The 20,356-nt window shown below is 49.4% G+C and overlaps 1 protein-coding gene across 4 annotated transcripts in view; it reads left to right on the top strand.

Moving 5' to 3' along the window:
* The first annotated feature begins 12,249 nt into the window (after nucleotides 1–12,249).
* Nucleotides 12,250–20,356, top strand: part of ALKBH8 (alkB homolog 8, tRNA methyltransferase) — a 46,798-nt gene continuing 38,691 nt past the window's right edge. For 3 of the 4 annotated variants that reach the window (XM_077298407.1, XM_077298406.1, XM_077298405.1), the window contains exons 1-2: nucleotides 12,290–12,444; nucleotides 19,446–19,586. In XM_077298407.1, coding sequence (XP_077154522.1) covers nucleotides 12,427–12,444; nucleotides 19,446–19,586 — 159 coding nt within the window. In that variant the 5' untranslated portion in view covers nucleotides 12,290–12,426. Of the gene's footprint in view, nucleotides 12,445–19,445; nucleotides 19,587–20,356 lie in introns of all 4 variants that reach the window. The other variant, XM_077298404.1, reaches the window with a different exon arrangement.

Raw genomic sequence — 20,356 nt, 5'->3', positions numbered from 1 at the left:
TGTTTGGAAATTAGTCTTCATGTATGTGTGGGCCCAATACAACCATTTCTGCTTGTGAACACTGTTTAAGGGTGGCCGAATAGTAGGTTTATGCACCACAGCAAGCCTTTGAAGGAGCCTACACCTTGAGGTTCGAGGGACTCCAGAGGCACCAGCAGCTTCAAATATGTTTGCTGCTTTGTAATGGCTTTTTAGTAGCTGCTCTCTTAATCCGATGAACTTGCCTGGCAGAAATCTTCCTCATTATGCCTTTATTAGCACAAACACATTTGTGCTCAGATACAGCCACAAATCTCTTAACAGTACGATGATCACGCTTATGTTTTTGGAAAATTTCTAATGTTTTCATCCCTTCACCAAGGCATTGCACTATTTGATGCTTTTCAGCAGCAGAGAGATCCTTTTTCTTTCCCATGTTACTTGAAAACTGTGACCTGCTTAATAATGTGGAACATCATTTTTAAGTAGTTTTTCTTTAATTAGAATCACCTGGAAAACCAATTATCACATGTGTTTAAGATTGATTTCAGTGATCCATTGAGCCCTGAGACACAATACCATCCACAAGTTTGCACGCGCACCCGACGAGAACCAGGGAGCAGAGAACGAAGGAGAGGACGCGCGCCTGCAGGAGGAGCACGCCGCAGCAGGTAAGTATGAGAGGAAAGAGTGGCCGTCACAGTACCCCTCCCCTTACTCCCCTCTTTTCTAAGACCAGACAGAAACCTGGAAAAATCTGAGGAGCTTGTATGTTCTGACGGGGCTCCCAAGACCTCTCTTCGGGACCAAAACCCTTCCAATCAACCAAAAAGAGAGTTTTACCTCGAGACTTTTTCATGGCAAGAATGTCCTTAACATCAAAGACATCTGGGTCGGAGACAGGTAAAGAAGTTTGAGCAGGAGAAACATGGAACTGATTGAAAACTACAGGTTTTAGAAGGGAGACATGAGAAGAGTTGGGAATGCGAAGTGAGGTGGGCAATTTCAATTTGTAGGCAACATCATTGATAAGAGACAAAACCTCGAAAGGACCTACGTAGCGTGGACCCAGTTTATACGAGTGGATTTTAAGATGAATAAACTTGGAAGACAACCACACCTTATCACCTGGCTGAAATAACGGAGGATCCAGGCGTCTCTTATCAGCATATCTCTTAGTCCTGGCCTGTGCCTGTTCTAACGCGATTTTGGTCTCCCGCCAGACCCTGGAGAACTCCTCAGACAGAAGATCGGCCGCAGTCACCCCCGAGACAAGAAGTACCGGCAGAGGAATACCAGGATGTTGCCCATAGACGATAAAGAAGGGAGACTTGGAAGAAGAAACATTGAGATGGTTATTGTACACGAACTCGGCCCATGGAAGCAAATCAGACCAGTCATTTTGATGACCGTTGGAAAAATTACGAAGATAACTCATTAGAATTTGGTTTGTGCGCTCTGCTTGTCCGTTGGTCTGTGGATGGTAAACTGTAGAGAAATCTAGAGTAATATTCATTAGTTTGCAAAGAGCTCACCAGAATCGAGAGGTGAATTGGACTCCTCTATCAGAGACAATGTGTAGCGGGAAACCGTAAATCCGGAAGATATGAGTAATGAAGATTCTTGCCAATTCTGGAGCAGAAGGTAAGCCTGGCAAAGGAACGAAATGAGCCATCTTGGAGAATCTATCTACGACCACAAATATGACTGTATGACCAGAAGACCGGGGTGAATCGGTAATGAAATCCATTGCAATATGTTGCTATGCAGCCGAAGGAACTGGAAGTGGATGCAGGAGACCTGAGGGCAGACGTCTAGGAACCTTGTTCCTTGCACACAAAGGACATGCAGCGACAAAACCTCGGACATCCGGAAGAAGAGATGGCCACCAATAGTGGCGCGAAATGAGAGCAAGTGTCTTCTTATATCCCACATGGCCTGCCAGTTTAGAGGCATGACCCCAACGAATAACTTGAGTCCTCTCGTTCTCCTGGACAAAGTTCTTACCAGGGGACAAGGAAGACATGCTAACCGGAGCCACAAGAATGATTTTGCTTGGATCCATGATGTGTGAAGGCTCCTCTCTTCCGCATCGGATGCGAGAAAAGATCTGGATAAAGCATCAGCCTTGAGGTTCTTGTCGCCGGGACGGAAATGTAATTCAAAGTCAAAGCGGGCAAAGAATAACGACCAACTGGCTTGTCAGGGGTTTAGTCTTTGTGCTGAGCGGATATACTCCAGATTCTTATGGTCAGTATAGATCTTGAAAGGATGAACAGCTCCTTTTAACAGATACCGCCACTCCTCCAACGCCAACTTGATGGCCAATAGTTCCTTGTCGCCAATGGTAATTTCTTTCAGAGACGGAGAAGATCTTGGAAAAGAAACCACAGGTAGCCAGTTGTCCGGAAGATCTCTGGGAAAGTACTGCGCTGGCGCTGATGGCAGAGGCATCTACTTCTAAAATGAAGGGCTTATTGATCTCAGGTCGACGGAGTACAGGAGCCGAGGCAAAGGCTTGTTTTAGAGAGCGAAAAGCATCTTCAGCCTCCGAAGACCAAACGTGAGGGTTAGATCCTTTACGAGTCAAGGCTGAAATTGAGGCGACCAGAGAGGAAAAATGTGGGATAAACTGCCGATAATAATTTGCGAATCCGAGAAAGCGTTGAATTGCCTTTACTCCCTGCGGACGCAGCCAGTTAAGCACAGCAGACACTTTATATGGGTCCATCCGCAAACCAGAATCAGAAATGACATAGCCAAGAAACGGTAGCGAAGTTTGTTCAAAAACGCACTTTTTGAGTTTGGCGTAAAGATGGTTTTCTCTTAGTCGAGACAGAACTTGGCGGACGTGTCTTCTGTGGGAAGCTAGATCCGAAGAAAACACAAGAATGTTGTCCAAATATACCACTACACTGGAGTAGAGTAAGTCCGGGAAAACATAATTCACAAACTCTTGAAACACCGCTGGAGCATTACACAGGCCGAAAGGCATGACTAAATATTCATAGTGGCCATCTCGGGTGTTGAAGGCGGTTTTCCATTCGTCACCAGAGGGAATACGGATGAGGTTGTAGGCTCCACGAAGATCCAGTTTCGTAAAAATATGTGCTCCCCTAAGACGATCAAACAACTCAGGAATGAGTGGAAGTGGATACTTGTTCTTGATCGCGAGGTTGTTGAGACCACGGTAGTCTATACAAGGACGGAGGGTTCCATCCTTCTTCTTAACGAAGAGAAAACCTGCGCCTGCTGGAGAGGAAGATTTGCGGATAAAGCCTTTAGCTAGATTCTCCTGAACATATTCAGACATGGCTTGTGTAGGAGACAACGGTAGATTCGACCTCGAGGCGGAGTAGAGCCTGGTACAAGATCAATTGGGCAGTCGTATGGTCGATGCGGAGGCAAGGTCTCTGCTTCTCTCTTATTGAAGACATCCAAAAAACCCTGATATGAGGAAGGTAAATTTGAGGACTCAGAAATAAGACGAGGTTTTCTTGGCTGAACCGGAAGAAGACAGTTCTTCTGACAGAAGAGACCCCAACGCAGGATTTCACCTGACCGCCAGTCAAGAGTAGGCTCATGAATCCTCAACCAAGGAAGACCAAGCAAAATAGTATGAGAAAAGGAAGGCAGCACATAGAAGGAGATCTTTTCCTGGTGCAGAATTCCAATTTGAAGCTCCAATTTTTGGTAACCAAGGTAACGGACTCCCGCTGAGGTTGACCGTCGACCGACGCAATCTGTCGAGGAGTCTCCAGGGATCTGACCGGAATCAGCAATCTCCTAACAGCCTCGAGATGGATGAAATTCCCAGCAGCCCCAGAATCTATATAGGCAAAATCAGAAAAATGCTTATCACCCAAATGCAAAAGAACAGAAAGAGTAAGTGGTTGAGAGGGTTCAGAAATACCTAGGGAGACCTGCCCTAGGTGGAGGCGTTTCCCGGCCTGACTGGACAAGAATGCAAAAGATGTGATGCACTGCCGCAATAGAAGCAAAGACCTTGGGTTAGCCTTTCCTTCCGACGCTGTTCTGCAGGTTTTAGGCGATCCACCTGCATAGGTTCAGGAGCAGTAACATAGTAACATAGTTATTAAGATTGAAGGAAGACTTTAAGTCCATCTAGTTCAACCCATAGCCTAACATGCCCTAACATGTTGATCCAGGGGAAGGCAAAAAAAACCCATGTGGTAAGAGTAAGCTCCACCATGGGGAAAAAAATTCCTTCCCGACCCCACATACGGCAATCAGACTAGTTCCCTGGATCAACGCCCTATCAAAGAATCTAATATATATACCCTGTAATATTATACTTTTCCAGAAAGGCATCCAGTCCCCTCTTAAATTTAAGTAATGACTCACTCATTACAACATCATACGGCAGAGAGTTCCATAGTCTCACTGCTCTTACAGTAAAGAATCCGCGTCTGTTATTATGCTTAAACCTTTTTTCCTCCAGACGTAGAGGATTCCCCCTTGTCCCTGTCACCGGTCTATGATTAAAAAGATCATCAGAAAGGTCTTTGTACTGTCCCCTCATATATTTATACATTAACATAAGATCACCCCTTAGCCTTCGTTTTTCCAAACTAAATAGCCCCAAGTGTAATAACCTATCTTGGTATTGCAGACCCCCCAGTCCTCTAATAACCTTGGTCGAAGCAGTACTAGCAGAAGTCAAATCTGAATGAGGACGGGAAGAACTAGGAATAGCCTGAAGAAGACGAGGAGACCTTCTCTCTCTAGCAGTTTCCCGAGAACGTTCTTGAAAACGTAAATCGATGCGGGTGCCAAAGAAATAAGATCCTCCAGGGAGGTTGGAGTATCACGACCCGCTAACTCATCCTTGATCCGAGGAAAAAGCCCCCGCCAGAAAGCTCCAACCAGAGCCTCATTATTCCATCCTAATTCGGATGAAAGAGTGCGAAACCGGATGGCGTATTGACCCACTGAAAGAGTACCTTGATGGAGGTTAAAAAGGGACTCGGATGTAGAGGTCAAACGACCCGGTTCGTCAAATACCTTGCGGAAAGTATCAAGAAAGATGGAAAGTTGAGAAACGAGAGGATCATCCCGCTCCCAGAGGATTAACCATGCCAAAGCCTCACCCTCCAGGTGTGAGATTACAAAGGCTACCTTAGCACGGTCAGTGGGATACTGCAAGGGAAGTAACTCAAAGTGGAGCTGGCATTGGTTTAGAAACCCTCTACACAATTTGGGAACCCCACTATAGCGAGGAGGTTTAGCCAGATGAGGAGGTGGGTGAGGGACCGAGGCCTGGGGGGGGAAACGGGAGCAGAAGCTTGAAGAGCACAAAGGCGATCATCCACTGAAGCCATAAAATTAAGTATATGGGCTTGAGTATCTTGCTGTTGAGCTAGCTCCTGTTGGAGTGTAGCCAGCTGCGAAGCACTACCGGATCAGAAGCCTGTAGTGCTGAGAGATGGGACTCCATGGACTTCAAAAAGGACATAATCCTGGACTGGTTTTCCCGTAGGAACAATTACTCCTTCTGAGTTGGAGTCGAGGTACCAGCGGGGTCCATGGCCTGTCTGTACTATGAAATCTTTTGGAATACCTTGGGTGGACCCGCAGATCCACGACAACGAACCTCCCAAGGGTGAGCTGACCAGGTAGACCACCCCCTATACAGGGAGCATTAGGGGCAGACCCAAGGGAGACTATTGCCGCAGAAGCTGGAACCCGGAGACAGGTAGTAGGAGGTACAAAATAGAGAAGCTAGGCGTAGGACGGACAGAGCGGGGTAAGATGAAGTACAGTTATGTAAGAGCTGGGTACAGGCGAGACCAAAGGAGCACTGCGAAGGGGAAGACACAAAGGAAGCAGGACAGGACAGACACCAGACTAACAGAGTACGGAGAGGACACTGGGAAGGCTGGACTGGACGAGGAGACAAGGAAGCCTGGGAAAGAGAGAAGCTGATATGGGTGGACAGAGTGGAGACTCAAAACAGGCAGTGCAAAAACAAAGGTGCACCTGAGTCACAGAAGCACAAATGACAGACAGGCAAGGAGCAGAGGAAGGAAACGCCTTATATACATGGAGTGCTGAAGGACTTCCGGGTCACGGTCCTCCAGGATCCAGAGAGAAGATACAGAGCGCCTGTAAATCAGAAAGAGGAAGTGCTGGAGTGGGCAGTGCGCACGCACACCCAACAAGAACCAGGGAGCGGAGAAGAATGAAGGAGAGGACGCGCGCCTGCAGGAGGAGCACGCCGCAGCGGGTAAGTATGAGCGGAAGAAGTGGCCGTGACAGCAAGTGATCGTATTGAAATGGAAGGAGTATCATACCACTGCAAACCTACCAAGACCCGGCTATCCCTCTAAACTTTCATCTCAAACAAGGAGAAGACTGATCAGAGATGCAGCCAAGAGTCCCATGATCACTCTGGATGAACTGCAGAGATCTACAGCTGAGGTGGGATAGTCTGTCCATAGGACAACAATCAGTCGTACACTGCACAAATCTGGCCTTTATGGAAGAGTGGCAAGAAGAAAGACATTTCTCAAAGATATCCATAAAAATTGTCATTTAAAGTTGGCATCAAGCCACCTGGGAGACACACTAAACATGTGGAAGAAGGTGCTCTGGTCAGATGAAACCAAAATCAAACTTTTTGGCAACAATGGCAAACAATATGTTTGGCGTACAAGGCAACACAGCTCATCACCCTGAACACACCATACCCACTGTCAAACATGGTGGTGGCAGCATCATAGTTTGGGCCTGCTTTTCTTCAGCTGGGACAGGGAAGATGGTTAAAATTGATGGGAAGATGGATGGAGCCAAATACAGGACCATTCTTGAAGAAAACCTGTTAGAATCTGCAAAAGACCTGAGACTGGGACAGAGATTTGTCTTCCAACAAGACAATGATCCCAAACATAAAGCAAAATCTACAATGGAATGGTTCACAAATAAACGTATCCAGGTGTTAGAATGGCCAAGTCAAAGTCCAGACCTCAATCCAATCGAGAATCTGTGGAAAGAGCTGAAAACTGCTGTTCACAAACGATCTCCATCAAACCTCACTGAGCTCGAGCTGTTTGTCAAGGAAGAATGGGCAAGAATTTCAGTCTCTCGATGGATAAGGCTATGTGCACACGTAGGGAGGGTCCTCTGCGGGTTCTCCCGCAGCGGATTTGATAAATCCGCAGGGCAAAACCGCTGCGGTTATCCCTGCAGATTTATCGCGGCTTGTCTTGCGGTTTCCGCTGCGGGTTTACTCCTACTATTGATGCTGCATATGTAGCATCAATAGTAATGTTAAAAATAATTAAAAAATGGTTTATACTCACCCTCTGATGTCCCGATCTCCTCGGCGCTGCACGCGGCGGTCCGGTTCCAAAGATGCTGTGCGAGAAGGACCTTCGTGACGTCACGGTCATGTGACCGCGACGTCATCGCAGGCCCTGCTCGCATAGCAACCCTGCGACCGGACGGCCACGTGCAGCGCTGAGATGTGAGTATATTATTATTTTTTCTTTTCTTTTTTTACACAAATATGGTTCCCAGGGCCTGGAGGAGTCTCCTCTCCTCCACTCCGGGTACCATCCGCACATGATCCGCTTACTTCCCGCATGGTGGGCATAGAGCCCCATGCGGGAAGTAAGCGGATCAATGCATTCCTATGTGTGCAGAATCGCAGCGATTCTGCACAAAGAAGTGACATGCTGCGGAATGTAAACTGCTGCGTTTCTGCGCAGTTTTTCCCGCAGCATGTGCACAGCGGATTGCGGTTTCCATGCAACTGTAAACGCAATGGAAACTGCTGCGGACCCGCAGTGTCAAAATCGCTGCGGTTCTGCGGTAAAAACCGCAACGTGTGTACATAGCCTAAAACTGATAGAGACATCATACCCGGCTTGCAGCTGTAATCGCAGCAAAAGATGCAACAAAGTATTAAGTTACAGGGGCCGAATAATATTGCACGCCCCACTTTTCAGTTTTTGAATTTCCACAAAAATTTTAAATAACCAATAAATTTCGTTCAACTTCACAATTGTGTTCCACTTGTTGATTCTTCACCAAAAATTTACATTTGGTATCTTTATGTTTGAAGCATGATATGTGGGAAAAAGTTGAATAATTCAAGGAGGCCGAATACTTTTGCAAGGCACTGTATCTTGGGCGTGCACGTAGATTATTTTTGTGTCGCCGCAGATGCATGATTTGCGACTGCTAGACAGCCTGAATAGATGTGGGGATTCCCTAACAGACAACCTGAACACACGCAGGGATTGCCTAACAGCCGCAAATTATGCATCTGTGGCAACACAAACATAATCTACGAGCACGTCCAAGATACTTGGAGAACACCCGAGCATGCTCAGAAATCCCGAGTAACGAGCACACTCGCTCATCACTACTCTCTAGCAAACTTCAGACGGGTCCAGACATGTACTGGCTTAAGCAGGGGACACGTCTGGCACTGCAGGATCTGAGTCCCTGGCGGCGTAGTGTGTTACTTATGGTAGGCCTTTGTTACTTTGGTCCCAGCGCTATGCAGGTCATTCACTAGGTCCTCCCATGTGGTTCTGGGATTTTTGCTCACCGTTCTTGTGATCATTTTGACCCCACGGGGTGGGATTTTGCGTGGAGCCCCAGATCGAGGGAGATTATCAGTGGTCTTGTATGTCTTCCATTTTCTTATTATTGCTCCCACAGTTGATTTCATCACACCAAGCTGCGTGCCTATTGCAGATTCAGTCTTCCCAGCCTGGTGCAGGGCTACAATTTTGTTTCTGGTGTCCTTCGAGTCCTTCGCCTTCTTCAATCAAGAGGGGCGCCCCTCTTGATTGAAGAAGCCAAAACGGCGCTCGTCGGGCTTAGGAGGTGACCCGCCTTCCCACCTTCATTGCTACTTGTTCCACTCATCGCCAGGTAAATACTTCACGGCTTTGTGAATATATTTTTTTCTCTCTGCATTCCTCTGCATTAGCCATTCTCTCTGTGGTACTGCACTGCCATCTAGTGACCACCCTTTTGAATTACATCGTACTTATTTCCTTACTCTGCCTAGGAGTGGATACTATTCACACTGTTGGGTCACTATGAAACTTATTATCACTGCTAACAAAGCCATGTTTATTTCATGATGTGAGGGCATTGGTTTAGATAGATATATATATATATATTTGGTTGCTTGTTCTATATATACCCTTAAATTAGATATAAGACTGCCTTATGGTTTTTAAAGAGACTTTTTTTCACGTCCATCCATATTGTTAGTCCTTTCTTTCTAACAGGGATATTACTTTCAGTATAGCAACATTATATATATAAAAATACTCACCTTGGTGCCATACCCCCCATGCTCCGCTCTGGTCCAATCTTTGCTGCATGCACCGAGTCTCAGATGTAATACCATGACATCTTCGCCTCTGCTGTCACAGTCCCACAGGGGGAACGGTTGAAAGAGCCAGCGGCTCCATCCTCCACCAATATAGTCAATGCTACCTGCAGATAGTGGTGAAATCGTGACGCTGGCGGGGGAGGGTGGACGCACGGTGTAGCCCGTGGGCCACTGTTTTCTTCCCTCTGGCTTATTTTGTCCAAGAGCCAGCTACAAACATGTTTTTGTCAAAATAAAATCTCCAAGTATTAGGTTTAAAAACACTGTATATCATTAGAGGATCCCCTCACAGACCTTTTCTTTTAGTCATAGGAGTGGCAACTTTATCTTATCAGCTTTTGATATTAGACATGCCCACAGCATTGCATTTGGCGGCAGTGAGTGGCCTGAAGTCACGACAACCACATATCAAATCCCGCGCGTGCGCACTGTCCATCCGCTCCCTGGGCATGCGCACTGACTCTGGGTGTACAGCGCCTGTGTCATGTCAGATGTGCCCTGAAGCACAGAGTGGAGGGGGACACACTGGTGAGTATAGCGTGGGCGCTCACACGTCACGTGGCCAGGACACATGCGGACATCTGACATCCGGATCACCAGGCACTAGCAAGATAGCACGCCCGGGATTTGATACGTGGTTGCAGTGACTTCAGGCCAGTTACCACAGAAAGCCGGGATTCACCGAGAAAGACTGCTGGGACCTAACACATTGGTTGCAGAAGAGATTATCACTAGTGATGAGCGAATATACTCGTTACTCGATATTTCTCGCGCACGCTCGGGGGTCCTCCGAGTATTTTTTAGTGCTCGTAGATTTAGTTTTTATTGCCGCAGCTGAATGATTTACAGCTATTAGCCAGCTTGATTAGATGTGGGGATTCCCTAGCAACCAGACAACCCCCACGTGTACTTATACTGGCTAACAGATGTAAATCATTCAGCTGCCGCAATAAAAACTAAATCTCCGAGGACTAAAAAATACTCGGAGGACCCCCGAGCATGCGCGAGAAATCTTGAGTAACGAGTATATTCGCTCATCACTAATTATCACTTCTTCTTTTTTTCGTAATTAAAAGAATGCTGCTGAAGACAGCAAAGAAATGGTCAGCAGTATCTGATGAATAATCTGTGGCTCTACACGACTTTCTCCTAGGAGCGCCATCCGTGGGATTCACGTATCGCACTCGTACCTATGATGTCCTATGGGGCTGGGCACATCTCCAGTGTTTTCCTCGGGAGGTCGGGGGAAGAAGAATCAGAGACATGTCCAATATTGACTGGAGTGTGAGATCAACATGGTCAATGCAAATCTACGGGGCATTGAGGGAAAAAAAGAGACTGCACTCAGATGACAGAATGGAAAAACTTGTTTTGTTCTCTTCACATCCGAGAAAAACGCTGCTCTGATCAGAATAATGGTGGGATGACCCTGTGCTAATGGGAGGCCAACAAGTCGCAGTGTGTGAGGGCACCCCGATACAGCATCAACTGCGGCTACTCTTCACTAATGCCACAAAGCCTTGTAATAAAAGTGATAACACCCCACACTCCCCAGCCCGAGTTATTAAAAACACACAAGTCTAAAAAGATGGAATCATTTCTACATACAAATGTCTAACAGGGAACATTACAAATCAGCCCCACGTAACTGACATCACCCTGTTCCCTGTGCGGACCCCATCACATGCAGCCCCACGTAACTCATCATCCTGTTCCCTGTGCGTACCCCATCACATGCAGCCCCATGTAACTGACAATCCCTTTCCCTGTGCGGACCCTCTCACATGCAGCCCCATGTAACTGACATCATCCTATTCCCTGTGCGGACCCCATCACATGCAGCCCCACGTAACTTACATCATCCTGTTCCCTGTGCGGACCCCATCACATGCAGCCCCACGTAACTCATCATCCTGTTCCCTGTGCGTACCCCATCACATGCAGCCCCATGTAACTGACATCATCCCTTTCCCTGTGCGGACCCTCTCACATGCAGCCCCATGTAACTGACATCATCCTATTCCCTGTGCGGACCGCATCACATGCAGCCCCACGTAACTTACATCATCCTGTTCCCTGTGCGGACCCCATCACATGCAGCCCCACGTAACTGACATCATCCCTTTCCCTGTGCAGACCCTCTCACATGCAGCCCCATGTAACTGACATCATCCTGTTCCCTGTGCGGACCCCATCACATGCAGCCCCACATAACTTACATCATCCTGCTCCCTGTGCGGACCCCATCTCATGCAGCCCCACGTTAACTGACATTACCCGGTTACCCGGACCCCATAACATGCAGCCCCACGTAACTCATCATCCTGTTCCCTGTGCGGACCCCATCACATGCAGCCCCACGTAACTGACATCATCTTGTTCCCTGTGCGGACCCCATCACATGCAGCCCCACGTAACTGACATCATCCTGTTCCCTCTTTGCGGACCCTCTCACATGCAGCCCCAAGTAAGTGGCATCAACCCCTTGCCTGTGTGAACAAGCCCCACGTAAGTAACACATCATCACCTTCACAGCCCACACATGCAGCCCCATGCAACCGCAATTAACCCCTTTGCCCACACATCTCACAAACATGCAGCCCTACGCAAATTGCATCGTCCCATTCCAGGAGCAACCCTCCAGCTTGCAGCCCCACGCAACACCTTCACCTCGCACAGCCCCACGCAAATAACCACACCCACGTCACCACACAGCCCCCCAGACTGTGACATCTCTCCCCTGCTAGTGCACCCCTGAAAAACACCAGCTCCTTCCCTACACAAGACCCCCTCCAACAATCAGCCCCATACAGGGAGACTTCGTTGCCCCAAAACCCATCCCCTGAGCCCGGCGCCCCCAGTCCCATCATTCTGCACACGGCCCAGTGAGTGCGGCCCCTCAGTGCTCAGCCCCGCCCCCAGCACTTGGCTGCTATTTCCGGCTCGGTCAGTGCAGCGCCGCTGTAGCTCCGCCCCTTCCGGAGACGTCATCATCCGCTGCTGCAGCAGCACCTCCTCTCTCCACACCGTGCTGCTGGGAGTTGTAGTGTCCGCACTGATTCCTGACCATGGCGGCGCCCAGAGAGGTAACGAGACTGTACCGGACTGAGTGGTTTTCGCCCAGAGCATTCTGGGACTTGTAGTGTAAAGACCATGGGTAGGAGGAGAAACTATAGCTGGTGCTAATCTACTACGAAGAATGTGCCAGCCCCAACGTTCCTATACAGCGCCCCCATAACTGTGCCTGCCCTTGTGTTCCTATACAGTGCCCCCATAACTGTGCCTGCCCCGGCGTCTCTATACAGTGCCCCCATAACTGTGCCTGCCCCAGCGTCTCTATACAGTGCCCCCATAACTGTGCCTGCCCCGGCGTCTCTATACAGTGCCCCCATAACTGTGCCTGCCCCGGCGTCTCTATACAGTGCCCCCATAACTGTGCCTGCCCCGGCGTCTCTATACAGTGCCCCCATAACTGTGCCTGCCCCAGCGTCTCTATACAGTGCCCCCATAACTGTGCCTGCCCCGGCGTCTCTATACAGTGCCCCCATAACTGTGCCTGCCCCGGCGTCTCTATACAGTGCCCCCATAACTGTGCCTGCCCCGGCGTCTCTATACAGTGCCCCCATAACTGTGCCTGCCCCAGCGTCTCTATACAGTGCCCCCATAACTGTGCCTGCCCCGGCGTCTCTATACAGTGCCCCCATAACTGTGCCTGCCCCGGCGTCTCTATACAGTGCCCCCATAACTGTGCCTGCCCCGGCGTCTCTATACAGTGCCCCCATAACTGTGCCTGCCCCAGCGTCTCTATACAGTGCCCCCATAACTGTGCCTGCCCCGGCGTCTCTATACAGTGCCCCCATAACTGTGCCTGCCCCGGCGTCTCTATACAGTGCCCCCATAACTGTGCCTGCCCCAGCGTCTCTATACAGTGCCCCCATAACTGTGCCTGCCCCGGCGTCTCTATACAGTGCCCCCATAACTGTGCCTGCCCCGGCGTCTCTATACAGTGCCCCCATAACTGTGCCTGCCCCGGCGTCCCTATACAGTGCCCCCATAACTGTGCCTGCCCTTGTGTTCCTATACAGTGCCCCCATAACTGTGCCTGCCCCAGCGTCTCTATACAGTGCCCCCATAACTGTGCCTGCCCCGGCGTCCCTATACAGTGCCCCCATAACTGTGCCTGCCCCAGCGTCTCTATACAGTGCCCCCATAACTGTGCCTGCCCCAGCGTCTCTATACAGTGCCCCCATAACTGTGCCTGCCCCGGCGTCTCTATACAGTGCCCCCATAACTGTGCCTGCCCCGGCGTCCCTATACAGTGCCCCCATAACTGTGCCTGCCCCGGCGTCTCTATACAGTGCCCCCATAACTGTGCCTGCCCTTGTGTTCCTATACAGTGCCCCCATAACTGTGCCTGCCCCAGCGTCTCTATACAGTGCCCCCATAACTGTGCCTGCCCCGGCGTCCCTATACAGTGCCCCCATAACTGTGCCTGCCCCGGCGTCTCTATACAGTGCCCCCATAACTGTGCCTGCCCTTGTGTTCCTATACAGTGCCCCCATAACTGTGCCAGCCCCGGCGTCTCTATACAGTGCCCCCATAACTGTGCCTGCCCCGGCGTCCCTATACAGTGCCCCCATAACTGTGCCTGCCCCGGCGTCTCTATACAGTGCCCCCATAACTGTGCCTGCCCTTGTGTTCCTATACAGTGCCCCCATAACTGTGCCTGCCCCAGCGTCTCTATACAGTGCCCCCATAACTGTGCCTGCCCCGGCGTCCCTATACAGTGCCCCCATAACTGTGCCTGCCCCGGCGTCTCTATACAGTGCCCCCATAACTGTGCCTGCCCTTGTGTTCCTATACAGTGCCCCCATAACTGTGCCAGCCCCGGCGTCTCTATACAGTGCCCCCATAACTGTGCCTGCCCCGGCGTCCCTATACAGTGCCCCCATAACTGTGCCTGCCCCGGCGTCTCTATACAGTGCCCCCATAACTGTGCCTGCCCTTGTGTTCCTATACAGTGCCCCCATAACTGTGCCTGCCCCAGCGTCCCTATACAGTGCCCCCATAACTGCCTGCCCCGGCGTCCCTATACAGTGCCCCCATAACTGCCTGCCCCAGCGTCCCTATACAGTGCCCCCATAACTGCCTGCCCCGGCGTCCCTATACAGTGCCCCCATAACTGCCTGCCCCGGCGTCCCTATACAGTGCCCCCATAACTGTGCCTGCCCTTGTGTTCCTATACAGTGCCCCCATAACTGTGCCTGCCCCAGCGTCCCTATACAGTGCCCCCATAACTGTGCCTGCCCCGGCGTCTCTATACAGTGCCCCCATAACTGTGCCTGCCCTGGTGTTCCTAGACCTATACAGTGCCCCCATAACTGTGCCTGCCCCGGCGTCTCTATACAGTGCCCCCATAACTGTGCCTGCCCCGGCGTCTCTATACAGTGCCCCCATAACTGTGCCTGCCCCGGCGTCCCTATACAGTGCCCCCATAACTGTGCCTGCCCCGGTGTTCCTATACAGTGCCCCCATAACTGTGCCTGCCCCGGCGTCTCTATACAGTGCCCCCATAACTGTGCCAGCCCCAGTGTTCCTATACAGTGCCCCCATAACTGTGCCTGCCCCAGTGTTCCTATACAGTGCCCCCATAACTGTGCCTGCCCCGGCGTCTCTATACAGTGCCCCCATAACTGTGCCAGCCCCAGTGTTCCTATACAGTGCCCCCATAACTGTGCCTGCCCCGGTGTTCCTATACAGTGCCCCCATAACTGTGCCAGCCCTGGTGTTCCTATACAGTGCCCCCATAACTGTGCCAGCCCCGGTGTTCCTATACAGTGCCCCCATAACTGTGCCAGCCCCGGTGTTCCTATACAGTGCCCCCATAACTGTGCCAGCCCCGGTGTTCCTATACAGTGCCCCCATAACTGTGCCAGCCCCGGTGTTCCTATACAGTGCCCCCATAACTGTGCCAGCCCCGGTGTTCCTATACAGTGCCCCCATAACTGTGCCAGCCCCGGTGTTCCTATACAGTGCCCCCATAACTGTGCCAGCCCCGGTGTTCCTATACAGTGCCCCCATAACTGTGCCAGCCCCGGTGTTCCTATACAGTGCCCCCATAACTGTGCCAGCCCCGGTGTTCCTATACAGTGCCCCCATAACTGTGCCTGCCCCGGTGTTCCTATACAGTGCCCCCATAACTGTGCCAGCCCTGGTGTTCCTATACAGTGCCCCCATAACTGTGCCTGCCCTGGCGTTCCTATACAGTGCCCCCATAACTGTGCCAGCCCTGGCGTTCCTATACAGTGCCCCCATAACTGTGCCAGCCCTGGCGTTCCTATACAGTGCCCCCATAACTGTGCCAGCCCTGGCGTTCCTATACAGTGCCCCCATAACTGTGCCAGCCCTGGCGTTCCTATACAGTGCCCCCATAACTGTGCCAGCCCTGGCGTTCCTATACAGTGCCCCCATAACTGTGCCAGCCCTTGTGTTCCTATACAGTGCCCCCATAACTGTGCCAGCCCCAACGTCCCTATACAGTTCCTCCATAACTGTGCCAGCCCTTGTGTTCCTATACAGTGCCCCCATAACTGTGCCAGCCCCAACGTCCCTATACAGTTCCTCCATAACTGTGCCAGCCCTTGTGTTCCTATACAGCGCCCCCATAACTGTGCCTGCCCTGGCGTCTATACAGTGCCCCCATAATGTTGGGGCTACTCAGCGACTTTGGCTTCTGCACAGGTCGCAGGGTCAGAGATCGCTATGTACCTGCTACATCGCAGTACAGTGCAAATGAGGGGGATAGGGGGTCACATAACAACTGGGGCTGATTTTTTTTTTTTTTTTTATTTTATTCGGGAGGTGAAAAAAAACAAAACCAGCAATTCCACCATGTACATTTTTTTTCCCCTTTGCCGTCTTGGATAAATATGTCTGGTGAATGAACCATGCGGCTATAAGGAAGGCTAATGGTTTTCTTTACATTCTCGGGTGGCCTCGCGTCCTCGTCTCCCAGCGGTGGCCTCGCGTCCTCGTCTCCCAGCGGTGGCCTCGCGTCCTCGTCTCCCAGCGGTGGCCTCGCGTCCTCGTCTCCCAGCGGTGGCCTCGCGTCCTCGTCTCCCAGCGGTGGCCTCGCGTCCTCGTCTCCCAGCGGTGGCCTCGCGTCCTCGTCTCCCAGCGGTGGCCTCGCGTCCTCGTCTCCCAGCGGTGGCCTCGCGTCCTCGTCTCCCAGCGGTGGCCTCGCGTCCTCGTCTCCCAGCGGTGGCCTCGCGTCCTCGTCTCCCAGCGGTGGCCTCGCGTCCTCGTCTCCCAGCGGTGGCCTCTCGTCCTCGTCTCCCACCTTGCTCTGCCGTAATAAATCTGTGGTGAAAACTCCAAAAAATGGAAAATTTGGAAAAATACAGCCTTTTGTACTTTTCCAGCAGTTAGTGTTTTTTTTTTTTTTTTTTGCTGAAAAACAATAATTATGTGTGAACATAACCTAAAGAATTCCGGCTGAGGTTTCTCAAAGTTGTTAGAAGCTGGCGGCCATCTTCTAATAAATGGTTGTACACCGCCACCTTGTGGCAGCAGACAGTATGTTTCCTCATTGGTTTCATCCTCCCTCCCATAGGGCACAATGCTGGACATTAGCAGATACGGGAATGTGGCAGCATAGATCTTTTCTTTCTTCCCGGCCCAAGCAGCATCAGGTGCCCGGTGGCCACTTGTCTCTCCAGTGTAACTATCGTATTGTAAATTTTTTTTTATATATACATACGACGTTGATTTACCTGCATGTTGCATCTGGGTTATGTACCGCTGAACAATAGTTACTGGTCAAACAGCTCCAAAGGGGTTAATCTAAAATGGTGAATCCTCACTCTGGTGGCCAACGCGATCCTCCTGCGACCTATGCCTCCTCCTCCGGTGCGATCTCCTGTGCTGGCTGCTGCGTGACTGATCTGTGATCAAAGCTGCAAACCGCTCCCCATTCCCTTTTCCTGCCCCCCCCCCCCCATTCCCATTGTATTTTTGCACTCTTTTTTTCTTTTTGCACTTTTTCTATGTGTGCGACGTCCTGCCCTGAGCATTAGTGCTCTTCTCATGGCTGCAGCCCTCTGACCAGTAACTCTGCTGATCAGAGTTTTCACCAAGGGACTTTTTTTTTAAAGTAGTTAGAGTAGCGGACGTCGCATTAGAGTAGCATTTTTCTTCTGCAAAAAAATATAAAGAATTATTAACGAGTAATAATGTCTTAGCTAGGGCATTAGGGGAACGTACGTCGCAGTGTTGGAGACATCCGTTATTCTTTTGCAAAAAAATAATAATAATTAGCGGCGCCGAGTAACTCTAAGCAGTGTAGTGAACGTCACTGTAATTTTTTTTTATACACTATTTTTTCTTCTAAGTGCTTCTTCAAAACTTTTCCTTTTCTTTTTTTTCTTTCTGTCTCCTTTTTATAATAAATACACAAGCCCCACACCATACATGTGTAAAGTCACCACTCACACACACTTTCGCGGTGTTTTGAAGAATAAAATAGAACTGGACCATTCGTGAAGAAGACGCTATTCACTAGAGGAGGCATACGCTTTCCTTTCCTCAGACAGATTCCGCCAGTGAGGAACATCCCTCATTCCCCTATTCCTCCTCTTCTAATGAGGACGGACCTCCAGCATGGCGCCCTAGGAACCAGGCAACCCCCACAGCAATCAATCCCATATGGTTTCCATCCCCGAGAATTATCAGCCTGTTATTCCGGATTTCACCTGCAGCTCAGGAATCCAATTTGATGTTACTGACCTCACCGAAATTGACTTTTTCTAAGTGTTCTTCAGTGAGGAAATAATAAATCTTATGGTGGCCCTGACAGATTTGTATACCCAGCAATTTTCACCCCAAATCACACGTCATCATACTCCAGATGGCCCCCTGTAAATTCAGCAGAGATGATGACATTTTGAGGCATTGTGCTGCACATGGGCATAGTCAGAAAACCAGAGCTTCGGCAATACTGCATTAAAGCCTGCTTCAAACCTTACAACATGTCCACAAATTCATAAAATCTGTCTTTATCTTGTTAGTTCAACACACCTTTATAATCTAATGAACTCTACACAAATTACACATAACACCATGTTATACATTCACACAACAGTAACACCAAAAGCATTATTGTCATTACTATAACTGTGCCTCTAGATAAGTTCCTTGAGGGGTCTAGTTTCCAAAATGGGGTCACTTGAGGGGGATTTCCACCGTTTAGGCACATCAGGGGCTCTGCAAAGGTGACATGGTGAACATACACCATTCGATCAAAGTCTACTCTCCAGACTCAATACTTTCCTAATGAGCCCTGCCATGCGCCCAAACAGTAGTTTTCCTCCACATATGGGCTATTGGTGTACTTGGGAGAAATTGTACAACAATTTTTATCCATTTTCTCCCTTGTGAAAAAAAAAAAAGTTAAATGATGATTTTTTTTTTTCTTCCATGTTGCTTCAGTTCCTGTGAAGCACCTGAAGGGTTAATAAAGTCCTTGAATGTGGTTTTGAGCAGCTTGAGGGGTGCAGTTTTTAGAATGGTGTCACTTTTGGGTATTTTCTGCCCAAGTGATTTCAAATGAGATGTGGTCACACACACACACAAAAAATAGTTTTGTAAATTTTGTTGGAAAAATGGAAACTCTGTGCTCATCTTTTAACCCTTATAACATCCTAACAAAAAAAAATTTTGTTCGTAAAATTATGCTGATGTAAAGTAGACATGTGGGAAATATGTCACAAAATAGTTAATAAATAATATCTCTTGTGACTTTAAAGCACAAAAACTAAGTTTGAACATTTTTGACAAATTTCCGTTTTTTTTTTTTTTTTTTCACAAACACAAGTCACATCAAAGAAATGTTTCCACTATCATGAAGTACAATACGTCACAAAAACACTGAAAATCACTAGGATCTGCTGAAGTGTTCAGAGCTATTGCCTCATAAAGTGACATTGGTCAGGAAGGTTTTGGGGGTTAAGGACAGGACTAGTGACCTGTGTGATGGTGCTACTCTCTTCCTCTGTCTCTTATTCTTCCATTTCTGTGTATCGCTCCATAGACGGTAGCAGAGCAGATCCTGGAACGTAGCACAAGGCCAAAGCTGAGCAAAGAGCAGAAGAGGCTGCAGAAGAAAGAAGCGAAGGCAAAGAATATTCTCCTGCGGCATGAAGGCATAGAGTCGGCGTCGCATCCCACAAAGGTGATGGTTGGGGCCTTGTCTGATATCTTGGATGTATTGTCCTACACATCAATAGAAAGTTTCCATTAATATTCCTGCAGATACAGAATAATGTCATGCTAGGTGAGGGAGAAGGAAGGTGCACAACAACGGGGAGAGGGAGGGGAAGCCCAAACACGAGGGATGTGGAGACCCCTAGGCAGATTTAACACTGTCTACCCTAAACGTCCCTAAATAGGTTCTGCACCTATCGCTGAGCAGGAACCTAATCCCTGCCTGACCCTAGCCATAGGCCCTGGATAGGGAGGACATGGGATGAGCGCTAGTCAGCCCCCACTACAACTAAAGACAGAGAGAGGACGAACGAGGGGATACACTTAGCTTGAGAAAGTCACCGAGACATCACGCCAGCAATTCTCCAAGAAGACACTAGCCAACTGCTAGTACTTCAAACCAGACATGGGGAAATTGAGCTAACACCAGCACCTTGCTGAAGAGGCTGAAGATATTTAAAACTTCAGCAAGGGTGTGTTGATTAGCTGCAGAAGGTGGAGCTAACTGTTGGGTCCTAGAGGGAGAAAGATATCACTCCATAACAGAGATGTGAATATCAAGTGCTTGTAGAGCTAATGGCAATGACCTTCTACAGCCGGATCCAGGATGACTGTCACACCTGACACACCCGTGACAAATATGCAGACATGAGCGGCAGTGGACAGAGGCCGCTGATCTTTCCCTGCGGAGTCCGACTCGCTCGTCGGTTTAATATAAAGTTTATTCTCCTGTATGAA

The sequence above is a fragment of the Ranitomeya variabilis genome, chromosome 3 (assembly GCF_051348905.1).
Source record: "Ranitomeya variabilis isolate aRanVar5 chromosome 3, aRanVar5.hap1, whole genome shotgun sequence".
Lineage (NCBI taxonomy): Eukaryota > Metazoa > Chordata > Amphibia > Anura > Dendrobatidae > Ranitomeya > Ranitomeya variabilis.
Note: the sequence above shows the minus strand (reverse complement) of the source record. Positions and strands in the feature narration are given on the sequence as shown.